Source organism: Gymnodraco acuticeps, unplaced genomic scaffold (assembly GCF_902827175.1).
Source record: "Gymnodraco acuticeps unplaced genomic scaffold, fGymAcu1.1, whole genome shotgun sequence".
Classification (NCBI taxonomy): domain Eukaryota; kingdom Metazoa; phylum Chordata; class Actinopteri; order Perciformes; family Bathydraconidae; genus Gymnodraco; species Gymnodraco acuticeps.
In genome coordinates, this window is record NW_022990054.1 from 1,459,060 (window position 1) to 1,480,690 (window position 21,631).

The 21,631-nt window shown below is 40.3% G+C and overlaps 1 protein-coding gene across 1 annotated transcript; it reads right to left on the bottom strand.

Moving 5' to 3' along the window:
* Positions 1–827: 827 nt before the first annotated feature.
* tmem86a (transmembrane protein 86A) lies at positions 828–18,135 on the bottom strand. Its single transcript, XM_034215959.1, has 3 exons — positions 17,989–18,135; positions 6,879–7,143; positions 828–5,812 (listed from the first exon to the last, which is right to left on the bottom strand). The coding sequence occupies exons 2-3, from the start codon at positions 7,009–7,011 to the stop codon at positions 5,385–5,387; spliced, it is 561 nt and encodes a 186-aa protein (XP_034071850.1). The 5' UTR covers positions 7,012–7,143; positions 17,989–18,135; the 3' UTR covers positions 828–5,384.
* Between the last annotated feature and the right edge of the window lie 3,496 nt (positions 18,136–21,631).

The window sequence follows — 21,631 nt, forward strand, 5'->3', positions numbered from 1 at the left end:
CCACTTCAAGACAATGGTACTTGCGTACCATGCTGCGAATGGATCTGGCCCTTCCTACATCCAGGACATGGTTAAACCGTACACCCCAGCACGTGCACTCTGCTCTGCATCAGCCAAACAGCTCGCTGCACCCGCACTGCGAGGGGGACCCAAGTTCCCATCAGCAAAAACACGTGGGTCCAAAATGGTGGAATGAGCTCCCCATTGACATCAGGACAGCAGAAAGCTTACACACCTTCCGGTGCAGACTGAAAACTCATCTCTTTCAACTCCACTTCGAGCGATAGAACTATTAACAAAGCACTTATATACTAATAAAGGACTGGCTTATCTAAAGCCAGTTGAGTAGCACTTGAAATGTTTTAGCTCTATGAAACCTGATGTACTTATATGATTGGTCGAACGCACTTATTGTAAGTCGCTTTGGATAAAAGCGTCAGCTAAATGCAATGTAATGTAAAAGGACATGTCACCCTGCTGGTTTTATTAGGGCCATTACAGACATGTTTCATTTTCGTAGAAGACTGAAGTTCTTTGATGGTGAGACCTTGGCTGTGAATGAATGAGACGCTTTTGTACAGAACTGGTATGGTTCCTACAGGAAAAACTATTAGATGTGATGCGTGTGTTTCAGTGGCGAGCCGTGACTTTTATACCTAGGCCCTCTGTCCTGCACTCCTTTCTGCCCTAATGGCACTTTAGAGGCTAAGGGCCAACAGCTTCTGTAGAAACACTTAACAGTTATAAATATCAGTGAACATTTTGAATAGCCAACTATTTGAATGGCGTACATTTGATTCCAGCAAAAACAATTAGAAAGACCAAAGCATGTTGTGCTGAAGTTGCATTGTAATTGCATTTATTTTTCCAATAGATATTCACATTCATAGCAAAGAAACTATTTCATCTCTACGGTCATGAAAGAAAGAAATCACAAAGTGAAATCAAGGACAACAAAGGTCAATTCTAATGGTAGAAAAGAAAAACATTTGTTCATAGAAATAAGTCAAATAATGCTTCAAAGAAAAAAATGTGTTGTGGAAAACAAATCCAGCTCTTTCCACGGTGACAAAATATAACATTTGTGGCTTTTACTCTTCAAAACAGTTTGTAACACTTTAAGAGCATGCCTTTTAAAGAAAAATGCTAATTCATGCGTCACTTTCTTGTGCTTAAACAATCAAAACAGTAACTTTATTGTCTCTATGTAAGACAGAAAAACAGTACAAAGATTGTTTTGTTTGAAAGACTTCTTCTGGCCATAGTAGATTCAGATTAATATCATAATAAGGAAATTGCATTAATTGTACATACTACAAATAGTATCAATCTATACTGATGTTGGAGGACTGTCAGTTGTAGTGTAGTGTCATCACTGTGGACGACATGGAGGATTCAAGCTGGTTGTCATGCGTGTGTAAAGATAAACAAACTTCACGGTTCTATGTTTTGAATGTCAACCGCCGCTGCGCGATAATGGACACAGCACTTCAACAGCAAAGCTTCAATTCACGAGAAACGGCAGCAAAAAGAAAAAGATAACTTTTAATCAAAGAAAAGTGCCTTTTTTAAATTCATAGGACTGAGTGAAACTGTGGGCCCTCTTCAGTTACTGGTTTCAGCTCCTGACTCACACACAGGCCTCCCACAGCTCTCTCAGGTCCCTTTTGTCTGCCACACAAAGACCAGAACAACAGGGCTGTTGACAGGCTGAGGTAAAGTGATGTGCCTGCTGGCCGCCATCTGTGGGGACAGGATGGCAGCTAACAATCTGGATGGAAGGAGAGTCTTCCCCCTGTGTCATATTTCACCTCCTCGCTTAATTTACAGCTACGGTATCGCTCAACAATGACCTCCTTTCTACTGTAAGTGGGGGGCAAAATGACCTCCAGCACCAACGAGGGGGTCCTCTGCCTCCCGCTAAACAAAGGTTGCTTGATACATGAGAAGCCTTTATTGCTAAGATCCACTCAATAAAAACGTTCATTTTGTGCTTTCAACTTTGGTTCCGTTTTGCATATGGGCATAATAACTGGCAACTTACTGCTTCAATATTTGAATTGTTGCATAACTCAACTCAACTCTCTTGGAGATCTTCCAAGTTTGGATAACATAAAAGTCTCAGAAATACTTCAGTGTGTTCTGGCATGTAGCCATTTGGAACTAAAGTCAGGGAGCTTTATGTAGCAGAAAACAAAGAAAGTGGTGCTTACATAAACCTCCCACAAAGACAGCTCGACTGAATCAAGTTCTTCCCTCATGGTCTTAATTCAGGATGCATACTAGATAGTCAATCATGTTAACCAGCATCTTTGCTTGAACTCCATTAAACCCTGATTTATGACAGCATAAAGCAGACAATTGCATTTCAGCTAGTAAGACTCTGGATGTCTCTCCGCACAAAGGCTGAAATTGATTGTGGACAGAAAATTCTGCTGGGGGCTGGATATGAGATGAGAAGAGAGGGTACAGCAGAGGAGGCGTTTCAACAGTGCAGGGACTACAAATAAAAACACGGGGCAGAAGAAGGTTGGTCACACAGACACCCTGACGAAACCTGTCTGACTGACAAGGCAGAAATATGTTGCTGACCAGCATGGTGACAGGCCAAAAGGAGATTGAGGAAATATTGGGCAAACGGTCTGCTAGGAATAGAAGCTTGAGCTGAGAGTGTTTCCTGGTCAGCTTTTTCAAAAAACCTTGATGAGTGTCAACACCACGGTCTGCCTGCAGATCTGTCATGGTGGCTGATGTGATGCATAGACATGTTTTGATGTGTGTGTGTGTTGTTGCGCATGAGGGTGTGTTACTGACAGCTCCAGGGGTCATTGACCAAGTAAAAGGAACCCACAACATGGGTCTGCTTCTTTTCCATAGCCGTTTGTTTTATATACAGCTCAATATATCACATTAAAGTGCATGAGGGCCAAACCATAAAACACTTTTTTAAAGTCTATTTTTTGATGATTTTGTAATCAATACTTACATTTGTTGGCGTACATTTGTGATAACATTGATTTCTTTCAAGTATACAATCAGTTAGTGGTAATAATCATAATGCCAGTGATGTAGCTTAGGTTACAGGTGGGGTATAATCACAACAAGGCTTGTCCAGCAATCGAAATGCTTACTATTAAGGTCAAATTCAACTAAAAGACAAGATATAGTTACAGTTTTGATATACTGTAACCATATACCGTACCTTTAAGTTATATTTGAATGAACACATTTGGGGATGCTGTAAAACATGAGTGTGAGGAATAAAGACAGTTTAAAAGCCTTGTGAGAATACATTAAATATATCCAATAGAGTATCTACTACTTCACATAAGCTATGATTGTTCACAGAATTTCTGTCCTTTAGTCTTTTTCTGACTTGTCACATGTACACTCTTGTTCACTCAACAGCCAAGGGCAACAAACACATTCCAAACATGCACACACACTCGAACATGCATATAGGCAGACATGTGAGGAAGAGGTTACAGTATGCTTCTTCAATGTTTCTGTAAGACACTTCATTGTGGCGTTTACTGGTTGCAGAGAGTGAAACAAATGAAAGGTGAGAGCGGGAAGTGTGTGATAGATGAAAGACAAAAAATCAGCTGGGGGATTAGCCATGGTGGATTTGCGGGATTACAATCTGATGAAATGTCCTTTGAGAGGGAATTATTGGGAATAATGGGATAACTGTTCCCTCACATGACAAGCCAGTACCCTCATCTCCTATTTTTTCACTCAGGCTACCCTGGGGCAATGTGTATGTTTATGTGCGAGTCTTTCTGAGGCCCAGATATACACAGAAGGTTATAGATTCAAATATCCCAGCCAGTTACTTAGCCCTTTCTTTTCAGTCTTTTTAACATGGTCTCAGGCCAATGACAGCATGGGTCGGCTGATCTAGTCCAGCATTGAGAACCCTGTGGACTTCTCCTATAACCGAAGCAGCAGGGGTCGTAGGTGTCAGGTGTGTGAGCATTTCAACATGCACCTAGTTTCCAAAAACACTCTCCTTAAAGACTTAACACCAGAAGGAGAAGCAAGTGCACTGTACGGCATGTTCAAATGTGTACAGGGGTGTGCTGGGACTATAATATGTACTGATTGTGACAACAGGGCAGTGTCAATAACATCCCTGTAGAAAGAACCGAGCTTCAACAACCAACCTCCACGGTTCCTGATCACTAAATCTACAATACGCAGCAGTTATTGCAGTCAACAAAGTGTGCAGCTTTCCACCTCATTGCCTATTTTTCACATGTTATTCAATGACATCCTAATTCAATCATCCAGAGACTGGACGTGGGTTTGTTGAGGATATTAAAAAAGGGGGTGAACAAAGGCCTTGTAATTGTTTTAAATGAAATGCACAGGACTCAGAAAGCAGGTGTGAATACGCTCCTGATTTTAAGAATAGCACCCTTAATTCAAGAGAACACAAAGCAAAATGAGGGAAAGTTGGTAAAAAATCCCTTTTTAACAAGGTTTCAGGCAGGCAACACAAAAAAATACAAAAATAAGATGTTAAAGTGACAATAGACAAGCTGTTTTACTTACCATTATGAATTAAAGGGTGGGCAATCTGATGACTGTAGTGCAATGACGACCAGCATTCAGAATGATTTCCTATCAGCCTCGCTTTCCCTCAATTGCAATTATGTCTGCCTTGGGAAAATTAAGGCTTGATTTACAGTTTCCTGTGCAGGGTTGCCAACTATTTTCTATGAAAAAGTAGCTAAAAGTTGGCAGGCTTTTTGTCATATTGGCCAAGTCACTGCATTAATTGCATAAAGGTTATCGATTGTGCCATTGTTTGTGGAAAAGTCGTCTATTGTCACTTTAATTTGTGTTATTGGACCATATGAAGTAGATGTGCGTGGTGGGGGTCAGTGTGGTGATGTGGTGGGGGTCAGTGTGGTGACTTGGTGTGATGGGACTATGTGGAAAGCGAGGTAGGCATGTTAATCAAACACACATAAATGCACTAACACACAGTTGCTCTCCCACACACTCCTTGATGGTCCCCAGAGACATGTTCCCCTTAAATTAAAACATAACAGTTAAAAGTAAAATAATACTCTCTATATATAAAGCAGGTAAATAACACTACTCTCCATGGTAACTAAATTGTGAGACAGCCATTCTAGGATGGATTGAGAGGCTGAAGATACTTTATCTTCGACAGGTGTGAGACTACCGTACTAGAGGGACAGGAGGCTGATAGCTATGTGAAGAATCTAATGAACCTGTTGTCATGGTAACAACCGTGTGGGAGCGCCACACAGAGATGAGGGTTGCGGGCCGGGGATCTGGCAGTGAGATATGTCCATGATCACTCAGGGTTGAAGGAAAGGAGGCTGCTACATTCCCAGCCCCACGGCACCTCACGCCTTCTTCCTGGCCCCCTCAGCGTCCTGGCACTCCACCACAGAGAGCGAGATCAGCATCTGGGCGGCGTAGTACGTGGCCATGATGATGGCGCGCGAATGGGGAACAGGGAAGCAGAACTTGTTGACGGCGATGGTGAGGTCGGAGACCATGAAGAGCACGGCGCCAAGGCAGGCGCACAGCTTGGTCCAGGTCCACAGGTCGTTGGCCAGCTGCAGGCCGGCCACCGCCCTCCAGCCCATGAAGCCGATCAGACCGATGTAGACGGCCACCAGGTAGGTGAAGGGTCCCGACAGGTAGGGGTACAGCAGCAGGTAGCTCACTGAAGACACAGCAGTGACCACCAGGCCAGCAGTCACATTAACGGGCTTCATCCCGAAGGCCAAGGAGTACAGGATGTGGGTGATGGCAAACATCAGAAGGCCTGCAGGAAAAGATGATTTAAAAGTAAATAAACGTTTTTTATATTTGTATCCTACCTATCTGTCGTAGGTCAAAGCTTGAATCATGACACAATAAAATAAGGGGTAATTACAACTTGGATGTTATATTTTTAGCGTTGACCGATGTCTCTATGGGTTATGACAACTTTTTAACTCTCCATAGTGTAAGAGAATATTTTAATCTGATCTGTTTATAGAGTTTCCTATAGTTTCTTAGATTCTGTGATACTGCAAACATGTGTTTGACTTATCAGTCAAAGACTCCTCTGTAAGTTGAGGTCACAGGTCAAACGCTTCTCCTATATCCGTGGGGGAGGGTTGAGACCTGGCTGCATCTCTTTGAGACAAGGAGATTATTGTCTCGCATTTTGCTATTGATTAGGTAAACGCGGGCTTCTGGGAGCCCGCCTCTCCTCGTGTTGTTAGATGTTTTGTGTCTTTTGGGGCAGAGATCATGATGGTGGAGCACGGGACGGTGTGAAACTAAGTGATCTCCCCGGCCGTATTAATGTACTGTGATCAATAAAACTCTCAGTGCTTTGGCTAATCGACGTTCCAGACTCCTTCATTCTACCTCAACATTGCAACAACAGAAGTTTATCTTCACACATAGTACATTCTTTGAACTGGAAACACTGAGATATTGCAACAGCATGTCACAACAGGTCTAATGGTCCAAAAAAGATGAGGCCAACAGCTTTGTCAAACTAGCTACCACGCATGGAAGTAAACCCAGGAAGTAGGAGGGGGAAAAAGTAAGAACAGCAGGTCAAAGTCAACCCAGAAGTTATGTCTGTAAATAATAATCATCAATGAGGAATGTTTACAACAGATGTGCTGAGTGTTATCATTTTGTCGTAAAGGTTTATTTGGGGGGGGGGGTAATTTAAAATGTACAGCTAACTTTGGGTTCCCAGATACAATTCCCATATTCAATGATGACTAAACATTCAAAAATAAGGCCCAAACTGAGATGTAAAATTAATGAGTAATAAGTCCTGTAGACAATAATAATAAAGCAACTCAGTGAGTGTGGATTTGGCTCACCGTAGACGAAGTAGCCCTGCTCCTGCCAGATGAGAAAGGCATCGCCCAGAGCAGAAAAGACGAGGCCAGCAAAGATCTTGCGAGCATTGGAGCTAGCACCTAGGAAGCTGAAGCCATGCGCCAGTAAGAACATCCAGAGGCAGAAGATGGGTAGACATTTGATCAGTGCGCTGAACCAGGAGGGGCTGGAGGTGGGCAGCCACAGCACAAAGTACACACAGGTGGCCTTGAAGAATGGTACCAGCTTTGGGCCTTCACTCTTGACCTGTAAGCAGTTTCAATATTAACATTAATTATGTTGTCATAGTTGGTTGCACTAACATAAGGGAATCCTATTCAGTGAGCCGTGTGACACCATTTACATTCTGCCTTAAACTAGATTTAACAAAAGTCCCTTTATTTCAAGGAAGATGGCTTGAGATATGATAAGACAGGAAGCAGACACTTCAAAGCAGACAGCACTGTGTGTGGTGGAGGGACAGTTTCTCACATTGATTAAAAAGGAAACATAATCAGCAGAGCACTGCAACTATTTCTCCTTATTTGGCAAAGTGGTTAGGGTTCAGAATGGAACAGCCTTCAGGGTTGCTTTGTGGTCACTAGTTTGTATCTCTGTGTCAGACATGCACGTGTTTTGTGGCTGAAATGAAACTCTGCAGGAACAGCAAAAAGAAGGGAAATGAAAAAAGGCTCCACAGTGTTCCTTTGACCTCCTGTAACCTGTTCTTCTCTTCATTTTTTGACTCTCCCTGTTGTGTTTTTGTTCTCCTTCTCCTGTTTCACCTTCATTCTCAGTATCTCTTGAAAACTGTGAAGCATATTGAAGTCTCAATTTCATCTTTCAAGCTGTGATACTACATATTTATTTCTGTCCAAATACATGAGGCCCAACTGGGTCACAAAGAAACAAAGAGGTTTCACAACACCTCTGGAATGACTACCCAACAATGGTTGAGAAATGCTTAAGGGGGGAAAGCCCCAGGGAATCAAAGAGGGAGAAGAAAGGGGATTTTGAGTTTCAAAGGAGAGGAATTGAGTGAGGATTCACTAGAGCTGAGATCCCTGGAGGAGAGATGAGGAGGAGACAAAAAAGACAGGGAAGGGAGGAAGAAGAAGGGGTTATAGTGAAACAAGGAAAGGGTTGTGATGTCCCAATTGACAGTTTTCCAGTTGCTCTTTCGCATCCATCTGGTAAATGATTTAAAAAGCGAAGCTCTGATTGAGAGTGGCAGATAAGAAGAAGCAGGATGAATCATGGGGAAGTGACGCTATTGGGAGGGGGACAGTGAGAGGGATGGGGTTACAAGCGTTCAGATGACAGCTAGATTTAGGATTGAACACATTTGGGAGGGAGGTGAGGAGGTGAGAGAAAAGTAAGGGTTACTATAGGTCATATTTTCTATGCTCCAGGAGTAGAGTGCACCAGCTGGACGTAAAAAAGGAGGTCTTAACTCTAACGTCTGGCTTAGCTACGTCCGACTTAGTGATTCAAATTAACATCGAGTGCACCAAGCCTGACTAGTCACGGTCGTAGCTGCGCCTATTCTTAAGATTCCACGTCCACGTCAATACACACGAAACATTAATTGTTGCCAAGCAACACACGTCTACATCATTTAACACTCGAACTTCTCCATTCAAAGCAGCCCGTTAGCGTAAAATCTGAGCGCAATCAGCACCTGCAAGGTTGGGGAGAGCGCCGCGTTTCGGTCTGATCCATGCTGTAGTTGAGGGGAGATCTCCTCGATTAATTCAAAAAGGGCTTGTCTGTCGAAACGAAAGCACTCCATCAGCTCGTTGTCCGAATAGATGTCCAGTGAGTTTGTTCGATCACGGACGACTCTCTCGTCTTAATGCCCTTTCATTGTTAAACCTGTAAACAAGACGCACTGCCATCATTATATTTCCTTCTTGCCTGTTTTACGTTACTATGGATGCTACTCTGTCTTTCCGATTTACGCCTGCTCCATACTAGGCGTAAAAGTTACACCCATACAGGGCTTAGGTCTAGTGGTGCACTAGTCATAACTTTAGTTTGGTCTTAACCTTCGGTTCTATGTCGGACGTAGAGTTACACCCAGTCTTACACTCACTCCTGGGATATGAACTATAGTAACCCCTAAGGAGGATCCTTATTGCACAACTGCTCAAAAAAGTTGTGGGCAAAAAGATCAGACTAAATGTTTGACCTCAAGCCTGCCCTGAGGCCTGTACTACAAAGCCGGATTTTTGCTTAGCGAGCTAACTTCAGGGAAAAGTCGGGGTTTCCGGTCCTACGACGCTGGTTCTCTTTTTAGCGGGCTAGATCTCCATGGTAACTTATGCTGTGCGGCTAACCTGCTCCGGAGCAGGTTAGGTTGCAGGCTAAGAGATCAACTCAGTGAAAGCACTGCCTGCTGACCAATCAGAGCTCAGTGTGCGGAGTTTAAAGTCATATTACAGGAGAAAGGAAATACAGAAAAGCTGCTGTTGCAGGAAAGACAGCCGGCAAAAATCACCGACTGTGTGAACGTGAACATTAATAGAATATCACCTCCCATCTTCAGAGCAATCTGACTATTATAACATTAGCGTTACGAAAGCTTACTTAAATATCTGCCACAACATAAGTAACCGGATCATTGTAAAATTACGTACAGTCCGCCATGATTTTTTTTTAAATGTTGAAGTTATCTGGTGCATTTTGAGAGCAAAATTAAGAGATTTATGGATAAATCTCTCAACACCCATATAAAACAGAACTGTAAGCAGATTTTTTCTTTTTCTTTATGGATATTTTACAAATCACTCCCTTTTTAAACTGTATTCTTGTTATTTTTAACAACTTTTTTGTTTCTGTCATATAGTATTTTATACCTGTTTTTTCATTTAGTCTCTTCTTTTTTTATAACTATAATGATCATATCAAGGTGTGTGGCTTAGCGCGGTGAAGTTAGTTTTAGGTTGAATATTCGACAGACATTCTTGGACCAACCAGCAGCGTCAGTTTCTTGCCTCTTCACTTAATGTTGTGTTTTTTTTCAGTATTAAACATTCAGTAGTATTATTGGTGCCACATTGTACCTATTTATTTCAAAGAGGGGAAAAGAGGAATAGCAGGTTTACTGAATAAATGTCTCAAGCAGCAATTTTCTAGATAGATAGATGGATAAGACTTAGCTTTCGGCTTACACATTAAGATATTATCAGTCTCCAACAGATACAAGTTGTAGGGCTGAACGATATACCGTGTCATGGCGATAACCGCGGTATGCGCATGCGCGGTATTCACACCGCAGGGACGTGCGGTTTTATTCTTTTTTTTAAAAATGCTAACGCACTTTAGCACAGAATTCAAAATAAAGATACCCTTATTACTTATCGAAACTGCACATACAATATATCCGATTAAAGCTGAGACTCCACAGATTATTTAAGTATAGTATCTAAGCGATCCGATCTCGCAACAGGGGAAGCAAACACAGACATCACAACACGTACCTTTTACGGAGCTTTTACGGGAGATCGTCTCACCGTAGCTGTCAATCTGATCAAAAGACGTGTTCAATGGCATTAAAACGAGAAAGAAAAAACGCGGCTGAATCGGTTGATCCATAGGTTGATAATGTATCTGTGGCTTTGAAGCAATTGTTTATAATCCATAATTCCATTTGTATGTAAAAATCGGAGCACAACAGTTAGCTGCTAACGGTAGCCACCAGAATGTATGCAGCTTCCGGTTTTGGCTACGCGTCATTCTCACTCCTTATTTGGTAATGTGTGTGTGTTAGACTGCCGCATAGCCAAGACCGGAAGCAGCAGCCACTCTGGTGGCTACCATTAGCAGCTAACTTTTGCTCTGCGATATTTACATAAAAATTGAATTATGGATTATAAATTAAATCATTGTTTTATACAGAGACGTTAAAAACCTATGGATTATCCGATTCAGCCGCGTTTTTTCTTTCTCGTTTTAATGCCATTGAACACGTCTTTTGATCAGATTGACAGCTACGGTGAGACATCTCCCCTCGAAGCTACGTAAAGGTACGTGTTGTGATGTCTGTGTTTGCTTCCCCTGTCCGAGTTCAGATCACTCAGTGATGATACTATATACCTAAATAATCTGTGGAACCTCAGCTTTAATCGGATATCTTGTAAGTGCAGCTACGATAAGTAGTAATAAGGGTACTTTTATCTTGAGTTCTGCTCCAAAGTGCGTTAGCATTTATCGCTCAGGGGTCATTTAGATGCTTCTTATGAGACTTGTGCTTTGTTTTGGTAAAAATGGTTTGTATCGTCAGTTATCTGAGATTATTTCCGTTAATCTGGTATAACACATTAATAGGTTCTTAAATATTACGATCCCCTGAGACACTGTCGTGAAAAAAAAAAGTAAAGTACCCGCCGGGACTTTGGGGTTTAACAGGTTAAAAAAAACGCAATATATACCGCAGGGGGGGGGGGGGGGAAATCGCGATGTCAGTTTTTTTCAATACAGTGCAGCCCTAACAAGTTGTATAGGAGGAACCGTTTCACTGAGGAACACGGCGGTGTCTCAGGTGTTGAATGGGTGTCTATAGCAACCAGAGGATCAGTGGTTCAATCCCAAGCCCATGGGTATTGAAGTCGCTTTTGAGAAAAGCAACAACTAAATGAAATGTAATGTCATTTGTGTGAACTGATGCACTCCATGATTTACTTTCAATAAGCTGTTTAATACATAAAATACTTAACACAGAAAAATGTGTGTGTGTATGTATGTATGTACAACCCAGTCTCACGGCATTTCGTGTTCACCAACACGATTTTGAATCTATTGATTCGTGTTCACCAACACGATTTGCCCCTTTTTTTCGTGTTGCACAGCACGATTTTAAAAGCAATGTATTTCTACTGCCTGCAGCACGTCTTTTTCTCCGGTCGGGTCGTGGGAGACCGGAAGCTGTGTGGTTCATAAAAACATGTTCTTACTCAATATCAAGCCACAATTATTGCTTTTATTTTAAATCGTATAATTTCGGACTTTTGTTGCCGTAAAAATAAATGGAGCTCAGAGCCTCAGAATACGGAAATCTGTATTTGTAAAAAAAAATTTCCTTCTAATTCTTTAATCTTTTCAAAATAACACACTGTTATTTACTCACCAATAACACACAATTATCCTTGCTTTTATTTATTGGTTTAATTCCATAATCTCTGGCTTTTTTGGCGTCCGTCAGGAACTGAATTTCAAAATAAAAATAACCGGAAACAGACGTAGGCCTATAAGGGACATTTCGAGCATCATTGCGATTGTCAACATTTCTGAGTTTAGGATGGCCGAAGACACTACACTACCCATAATCCCCAGCTATCGTTTAGGACTACAGTCCCGTAAGGTTACGCAGAGCGTCAAACAGCTGTGTGAAATGGAACGAAACCACGCCAGACTATCCAAAACTGGAATCGAACGCCCCCCCAGAACTACACATGCTGGCTATTGTGTTTCGCAAAATGTTCTATGGGACGTCTCTACTGAACATTTTCGTTTTTCCCACAATTAGAAGTTATCAGTATTAAACACATTGGTGTTATCAAATGTAAAACATATAATTAATAAATGGGTGAAAATCGCTTGTATCTATAATGCGCAGCATTAATACCCACATGACAGCTCATTGTTACTTTGTAATTATACTCCACTACAATTCAGAGGTTAACCTGGTATTTTTACTCCACTGCATTTATTTGAGTTACTTTGCAGATTCTGATTAATTATGTGAAATATAAACAACCCTTAAATCAGACTTTAGTTACACCTGAGTAAAATTCAGGTAAGGTGATTGTCAAGTGCCAACAATCAGGAGAGATATTTGATAGTTGGTGCTTGAGAAGACTAAACATGTATCTGCAATTGACATGAATGGAAACGAGTAATAAAGTATATTCATTACTCGTTATTCTCTACTAATAGTTAATTAAGTTTCAAGGCAGGTCACTCCACAGAAACTGCTCTCATTGCTGTCACGGAGGAACTGCACACTGCCAAAACTGCATCCCTCTCCTCTGTCATCATCCTATTGGACCTGTCTGCTGCATTCGACACGGTGAATCATCAGATCCTCCTTCGCACTCTCCAAAAACTTGGAGTTTCAGGCTCTGCACTTTCCCTCCTCACCTCATACCTGAAAGACCGTACCTACAGGGTGACTTGGAGAGGGTCTGAGTCCGACCCTTGTCAATTAACTACGGGGTTCCCTCAGGGCTCTGTTCTTGGTCCCCTCCTCTTCTCCCTGTACACAAACTCGCTCGGATCAGTCATTAGCCCGCATGTTTTTCTTACCACTGCTACGCTGATGACACCCAATTAATTCTGTCCTTTCCCCGCTCAGAGACCCAGGTCGTTGCACACATCTCTGCTTGTCTAGCTGACATCTCTCAGTGGATGTCCTGCTCACCACCTCAAGCTCAACCTTGACAAGACTGAGCTGCTCTTCCTCCCGGGAAAAGATTGTCCCACTCTTGACCTAACAATCAACATCGGCACCTCAGTTGTTTCCCCGACTCAGACTGCAAGGAATCTGGGTGTGACCCTAGATAACAACCTGTCCTTCACTGCAAACATCGCTGCTACAACCCGTTGCTGCAGATACACGCTTTACAACATCAGGAAGATACGTCCCCAGCTGACTCAGAAAGCGACTCAGGTTCTGGTCCAGGCTCTCGTCATCTCACGCCTAGACTACTGCAACTCCCTCCTGGCTGGTCTACCTGCATGTGCCATCCGACCTCTGCAGCTCATCCAGAATGCAGCGGCTCGTCTGGTCTTCAACCTTCCTAAATTCTCCCACACCACTCCGCTCCTCCGCTCCCTTCACTGGCTTCCGGTAACTGCTAGAATCCACTCAAGACACTGGTACTTGCTTACCATGCTGCGAATGGATCTGGCCCTTTCCTACATCCAGGACATGGTTAAACCGTACACCCCAGCGCGTGCACTACGCTCTGCATCAGCCAAACGACTCGTTGTGCCCTCGCTGCGAGGGGGACCCAAGTTCCCATCGGCGAAAACACGTGGGTTTGCTGTCCTGGCTCCAAGATGGTGGAATGAGCTCCCCATTGACATCAGGACGGCAGATAGCTTGCACATCTTCCGGCGCAAACTGAAAACTCATCTCTTTCGACTCCACTTCGAGCGTTTAGAACTATTAACGAAGCACTTTTATACTAATAAAGGACTGGCTTACCTAAAGCCAGTTGAGTAGCACTTGAAATGTTTGGCTCTATGAAACCTGATGTACTTATATGATTCTGTTTTCTTCAAGGTTGTGTCTTCCTGGTCGAATGTACTTATTGTAAGTCGCTTTGGATAAAAGTGTCAGCTAAATGCAATGTAATGTAATGTAATTAAAGACTGTATATTATGGCTATTTTGCACATCCCTTTCAAGATTTTCAAAGGTTTATTGACATATCATATACACAACTACGGTGTAGTTATGCAATGAATGAAACACTTGGGTCACAGGTTCCTCAACAAGACATCTATCAATATGTGTATACCTCCACCATCAAACTGTCATATTCTGCAAATGTATTATTCTATCTACATACATAAGAGAGTATAATTCATATGTATAATATCAGTTAAAAATAAGTGCTTCAACATAGTTAACATTGCAGGAAAGCAATATATTAGACGTTAAGTACTTTGTCAGGCTTAATATTTATCTATAGATACCCCCAAAGTTGTTTTCTTATTTAAAAGAAGACCTTAATCTGTTATTTAATGTTTAAATAAAGGTTAATTCGTTTTTCTGTTTTGCACCTCCTCCTATTAATATCTTTGTACATTCTGCACTAAACTGTTTTATTGTAGAGATCACTTAGAGTATCTTCTTGATTTTTAACATTCTTTATTTATACTTTCCCCCTATGAAAGTATGTACTCTTAATATTTTTTTAATCAAATATAACAATAATTCAATAACGTGCTTTAACCACTAGGAGGTGCACACAAGGTACACACAGCCATAATAACTTTGTATTATAAATGTAGGACACTTGTGTTTTCGTACAACATCTGAAGATGTGTAGTTTTATTCGTGCTTTCACATAATTTTACAGCATATTGCTATACTATTTCAGACTCAGTATTTACTCTTTAACATGTTTTTATTTACCACACAGCTTCCGGTCTCCCACGACCCGACCGGAGAAAAAGACGTGCTGCAGGCAGTAGAAATACATTGCTTTTAAAATCGTGCTGTGCAACACGAAAAAAAGGGGCAAATCGTGTTGGTGAACACGAATCAATAGATTCAAAATCGTGTTGGTGAACACGAAATGCCGTGAGACTGGGTTGGTATGTATGTATGTATGTATGTATGTATGTATGTATGTATGTATGTGTGTGTGTGTGTGTGTGTGTGTGTGTGTGTGTGTGTGTGTGTGTGTGTGTGTGTGTGTGTGTGTGTGTGTGTGCTGTATCTATCCCATTAAGGCCAAATGTGTGCCGAGCAGAGGAGATGAAACTGGCAGGACTCCTAGTCTAACCAATAGCATATCTCTGTTAGACGGGCCACTGGAGGCTACTTAAGCACGGGAAACAAGAAAACCAACATATTGTTATTGTACTGTCCTGATCATTACACATAAAAGACTATCTACAATTTAATAAAGTGCACCAAAGGAATACTTGCACACCTGAGATCTGCCGGCTGAGGCCCATTGATTTAGGTTCCAGATCTAAGAACACAAACTATGTATGATTATTATTTGTGAGGGAAAAACTCAGGGGATGTGTAGATGGCTGTAGTAAGGGATTTGGAGGGTGACCGCAGATTCCAGGGAGGAAGGTGGGGGGGGGAAGTCAGAGATTCCCATTACCTTTGGTCCCATTTATACTGTCTTTGAGCCATACTTTGCAGTTTCCCTTTCCATTGTTGTTCATTTAAACTCACTGTATCTACACAATAATAAAAGGGCCGCAATAGGAGAGAGCACAGCCGTTAGTACATCCGACACACCTATGTCCCAAAGCACACAAAGGCTACTCTTTCAAATCCTCTATATATATTTATCTCAATTTATTAATTATTTAAACTCGGCTGAAATGTCCAACAGTGTTTAAACTTGGAATTAATAAAAAATATCATATTGTTTTGTTTACCTCTTATGCATTGTATCACATTGTTACATCAAGGATGACTTTAACTGCCTGGTGGAAAACTGGTCCGAAGTGGGTGCAATGGTTTTATTTCTCTCTCTCTCCAGTTCCCTGTTCAGTGTCTTGTACCTGAATTAACTTGTCAGAGTTTAGGCAGCATGGCATCCTCTCAGCTGTAACAAACTCCTCTCACAGTGAATAAGGCGTCAGTTTGTCTGCAGTGACCGACATGAGCGCTGTGTGACAGTCAGCTGACGCCAGCAGAAAAGAAAAGAACATACTGCCTAATTTGGAAAGCAAACAAAATAAATAATGTTGTTATCATTTTTGACGTCGGAAGAAAAGTGCTGTAGCACATACAGTACAGCTGACTGGCTGCAAACACCTGCCACTGTTAAATAATGATTTGGTTAATGATTGATTGCAGGGTCACAGTAGGATGGAATGGCTCCCTCTTTCATAGCAACAAACAAAGAATTTTTACAAATTATTTCCTCCTATTTTCTAACTACAGCTGTGCTCTTCTAACTTCACATCAATGTACTTTCAAGATAGACAATAATCACTTAAGAATGTCTAAGCAGTATATATTTGTGTAGAAAAATACAAAATGAGTGGTGAATATGCTTAAATGATTACAAATGTTTACACTTTTGTGACTGGCATAACTATCAGGAACAACTCGTTAGGTTACTGCATTCCAGGAAGGAAGAAGCAGCGGTTAATCACTAATACCTCTGCACCAGTCATAAAGCAACCAAACCCCAGCATGAAGCCTTGAATAACATCCAGGATGAACATCTATTCAATTGTTCTGGGTCATTCTGGGTCATTTTCTAGCCTGGGTCTGAAACATGATACACGCGTAAACATAAGAATGACCTGTAACCAAATAAAAAGGAAAATAATGATGATTAATTGGCTCTCGTTTTGGTCAAAGTAATGTTCCATGATGATCACTAAATAGTTGATGTAATTTGCTTCTTGGCTTCTCTAATTGAATACTTGTCTTACCCTTTCCAACAGTGTTCTTATCTCAGCACATGCCTCTGCATGCCCAGCCCAGGGAGCATCACCATCACTAAGGAAACCAGTTTATATGGCAAGCATTTCTCCAAAAAGGCTCCTCTCACAGGCTGAGAGTCAGAGTTTACTACAGGCCAAGTTGGCCCCTGCTCATGGGGTAACATTTCATAGCAGCTCTGTCAAAGTAAGAGGATGCTAAGGTCGGCTAAATTATTAATTTAGCTGTCGATGTTTTTTGTCAAAATTGCCAATGTCCTACAGTGGCATTGGGTAAATTATGTTTTAGAAATGCACAACATTAGTCTACACATTATTCTATTTGAAGCATTGCTAGAGCAAAGGAGATGAAAATAAAGGCAGCCACACTGTTCAGCGCATGCGTCACAGGGGGGAAAGAAAAATAGACCAAAAAAAGGTCGTCACATGACAGTTTGCTTTTTTGTCAGGGGGCTGCCTTTGGAAATATGTGGAAACGTCCTTTTGTTGGTGGAATATCGAGACGGGACGGTGCATTCAGTCGCAGCTAAAACGCGTCAAGATTACGAGGAAACAGCTGAATATTAAAGTTCCTGCTTTGAGTCTCCAACACATTCAGACGCATATCAGGACATAACGAGCATACGACGCAGACAACAACACGGGTGTCCGAGGGCATTTTCAATTCACCAAACAAACATTCCTATTTACTGATAAATAAACTTTATTTTATTGAGCATTCATTGGCCTTCGACGACAGAGTATGAAATGCTATGCTATAAATAAAAACTAAAATGATGCAATAAACAGTGAGTTTATTCCAGCCCCTCAACAATGAACACATGTCTTAATGAGAAACATTGATAAGAATGGATAACTTATCTTAAGAAGTGGTGTTATCGTGTAGCTAAATGGCTACCACTACTATTCCTGTTTTGTGTGTGAAAATATCAAAGAATGCTTAAAGCAGATTACTCACCACGGTTACCGGAGAAAACCATGTTTTTCTTCGGCGGTGTCTGTGTCGATGACAATGGTGTTAAATATAAAAAATTAGCTTTGGGTCCTCCACTTTGTGTTTTACTGCATGAGGGATGCCCGATTGTTTTTTGTCCTCGCTCCGGTAGGCGGCCCTACGTCCGGTAGGAGGTGATAGACAAGCCGAAACGTGGGCACGTTTTTCTCAGTTGACCAATAGGAGCAGAGAGATGTTGTGGAGGGGGAGGGCCAAAGCAAAATGGGCGCCCTGATAGGAGGAGTCAGGCTGCTGTTTACATATCGGAGCAGATGGCCTTTATTTACATCTTACAGAGGAGCTTCTTGATAGACTTTTGATCTTATTATTGATTGGGACTGACAAAACGTTGTAAATGGGTCAGATGAGGCGTTAGAAATCAGACAAAAAAGCCTGGCAAACATCTATAAGAGATCGAAATGTTGCTCTAATACAATATATTGATTTCCGATTCCACTGATTGCATTGATTCAAATACAATGCTTTTAATAAATACAGTTTGTGGATATTCTGTCTGTTTCCTTTCAGTTAAAGCTCCCCAGTCAACTAATCAGACCGTTTCCCCATAAAATATCATGAATATACGAGTGCTCTTAAATTGACATTAGGATAGTGGTATTACATAGATGGGCCATTCTACCGAATTGATGCAAAGTCAGGTTGGAACAGTTTTGAAATGTTGTATGTTTTTTTCCCAAAACTTTGTCCATATATATTTTGTACCATATCTAAATTACACATATCTAGTAAAATAACCGTAGATTTTTATATCGTATTTTCAGACTGTATTGGAATGTTCTTCCATACCAAAAATGGTCACTACCGAAACATAGTATATACACTGTAGTAAAACAAGTAACCTGTTAAGATTGTTTTACCTTCCCTTCTCTAAATAGTATTTTAACAAATATTTATTAAGGGTTTTTGCAATTAAATCAATGCAATTTAATTTGTAATCAAATTTCAAAGTTCAATTTATACAATTCATAACAATCTCAATGCAATTTTTCTTTGTAAAGTGCATAATACTGATCATATTGATTCCAGAGTTGATGATTGTTGAAATTGAACATACATTAAACCAATCAGTATCATATCATTTTATTTGATAAGTCAATATACTTTACTTTTTACAAAACATCCAGTGTTTCGGTAGTGACCACAGTATTTTGTTCTCAAGGTTGTATCATATTCCCTCAAGCTTATTGCTTAATCTTGACTCATAACATGCCTTATGTTGAAGTGTGAATGTTTGAAGCTACTGACCCGGAATCAGCACTTTAGTAACAGGCTTAAATAGAGGGGAATTAGGCTAGAATGGGTGATCTGTTTGGTATTTTGAGCAAAACACTTCATAGACAGGTTTTTATATATATCTGAGACCTATAATATATGCCTACAAATAGTATAATTAGAGACCTTTAAAGCAACACACTGATTTTCAGACTTTAAAACACATTTATTTCAAAACTATGGGATTTACCTGCTTACCATTCCATTGTGTCACTACCGAAACGATCATATGTTTACCATATGTTTCGGTAGTGACTGTTTCGATAGTGACGATTCTAGCTAAAATTGAGCATAACTAAAGAATGCTAGCAACTATGGCTAGAGGTTTACACACATACAAACATAATACTTTGCATAAAACTCAGAAAAAGTTTACTTAATTGAAGATAATATGTGTTCGGTAGTGACAATTCTTAAGGTTACACACCGATTTTCAGATTTTGGAACAGATTTATATCAAAAGTATGGGATATAGCCATTCAGCCATGAGGGACAGGGATGCAGTTAGGGATCTGTTACGCTAAACTTAATTATATTGTGTAGCCTTAGTTAGTGTGTGTATTCATGTTACAGCATGACACAGAATTTTGCTTTGAATTCTGCATTTGTAATTGGATTTTATTTCATAAACATGTAGAAATAGTTGAATTTAGTACAACTGAAACCATGGGACATTTTTACATTAAAATTAAATTAAGTAGGAGGTCAAAATGTATACTAAATTGGAAGCTGTACGTTTTTACATACTAACTAATATCATACAAAACACACAAACATAATTTAGTTTTTTCTTTCTGTGGGTCACCAACTGGAGAAGTGATCAAATGGAAAACTCCCTATGCCTTGAAGGAAACAATTTCTGGTCCAAAAAATTACAATTTGAGTCAAATGTGCTTGTACTTTACTGGAGTATTTATTATTTACACTACTTAAGAAATCTAGATTCCCCATTTCAGGGGGAGAAATGTAAGTTTCTTTTCAACTTAAATATCAACACTACAATTAAAAGAAATGCAGCTTGTAAAATGTGTTACAAAATGTATACCCAAACTAGGGTACAATACTACAAATTACAATAAGTATAGACGAGCTGCAATTTGTGTGTGGGTGCTACGATTATGCAATATGAGTTATTAAATAATATTATTCTAAAAAACATTCTGCATGATTGTCTAGACTTTTGCTCAGGGAGGCCGATATTAAATCATGTTTATGCAACTTTGTAAAAATTCAGTTTTAAATGCAGGATCTTTACTTTATTGAGTAGCTTGCCCTACTCTTAGATTATGATAGGGTTACTTTTATTTCAGTAAGCTAAATCAGCCCTCTCCACTGGAAACTATAAAGTTAAAACTGTTTGGTACTGTTATTTGTTAGTAATTGCTTTAGAATAATATAATAGTATCATTCAGGGAAATGAAGAAGAATATCCACAATTGTAGCGACATCTTGTGGTTCTAAGAGTGTCTAACTTATTTTTGGCCGGACATTACGTAAAGAAACCATGGGAGAAAGCGGAAGTGAAACTACAGTAAATGTTAAATCAAACCATGGATGTATAATAAGAACGAGAGTCAAACATCCATGGCTTTAGATATATCAGACATAGGCATTTAGTGATAGAGGCCAATCTTGTTAAATAATTTGTCTGTAATTACATTTAGGCCTACTTTTGCGTGTGATCCTGTAAATATAATCATTTTAAATATGACCCTTTTGTCAAAATATTTTTCCGAACCATTTTTGTTAATCGTTCACGTGTCAAAACTATGTTTAATATATTGAGGTATTGTGCCTAGCCTACTTTGTCTAATCAAACAAATAAAATCAATTCCACTTATCGATGAAAGTGATTTTCCGATCTTAGTAACCTTTGTTTTCTCTCAAGACAGACATCCCCTCTACGCGTGCATTTACACCAAAGCCAAAGCCCTATACGGCGCTGATTTACACGACATAATTGGGCAACTAATGTTACAACTCTCGAGTACAATTTATTGTGGTACTCATTTCACACATGCCTACAAATAATACAAAATGTAAATAACTACATTCCACTTAGGCCAGTTAATGTAAACTTGCGTTGTATTGCATTTGTCCAAATGATTTTTACGCTATTAACAACCAGTCACTTTTTACACCTTTAACGACAACATTTGTCAAAAAACAAATATGTTTTGAATTTAAAAAAATGAAGCGTTTGTTTTATTCTGATTTGCAACTATCAAATCCCAGGACTGAAAACATAATGGACTTAATTGTAACTACTGACTCTTTGTATCTAACAAAGACGGAAACGCGCAGGAGGGACTCC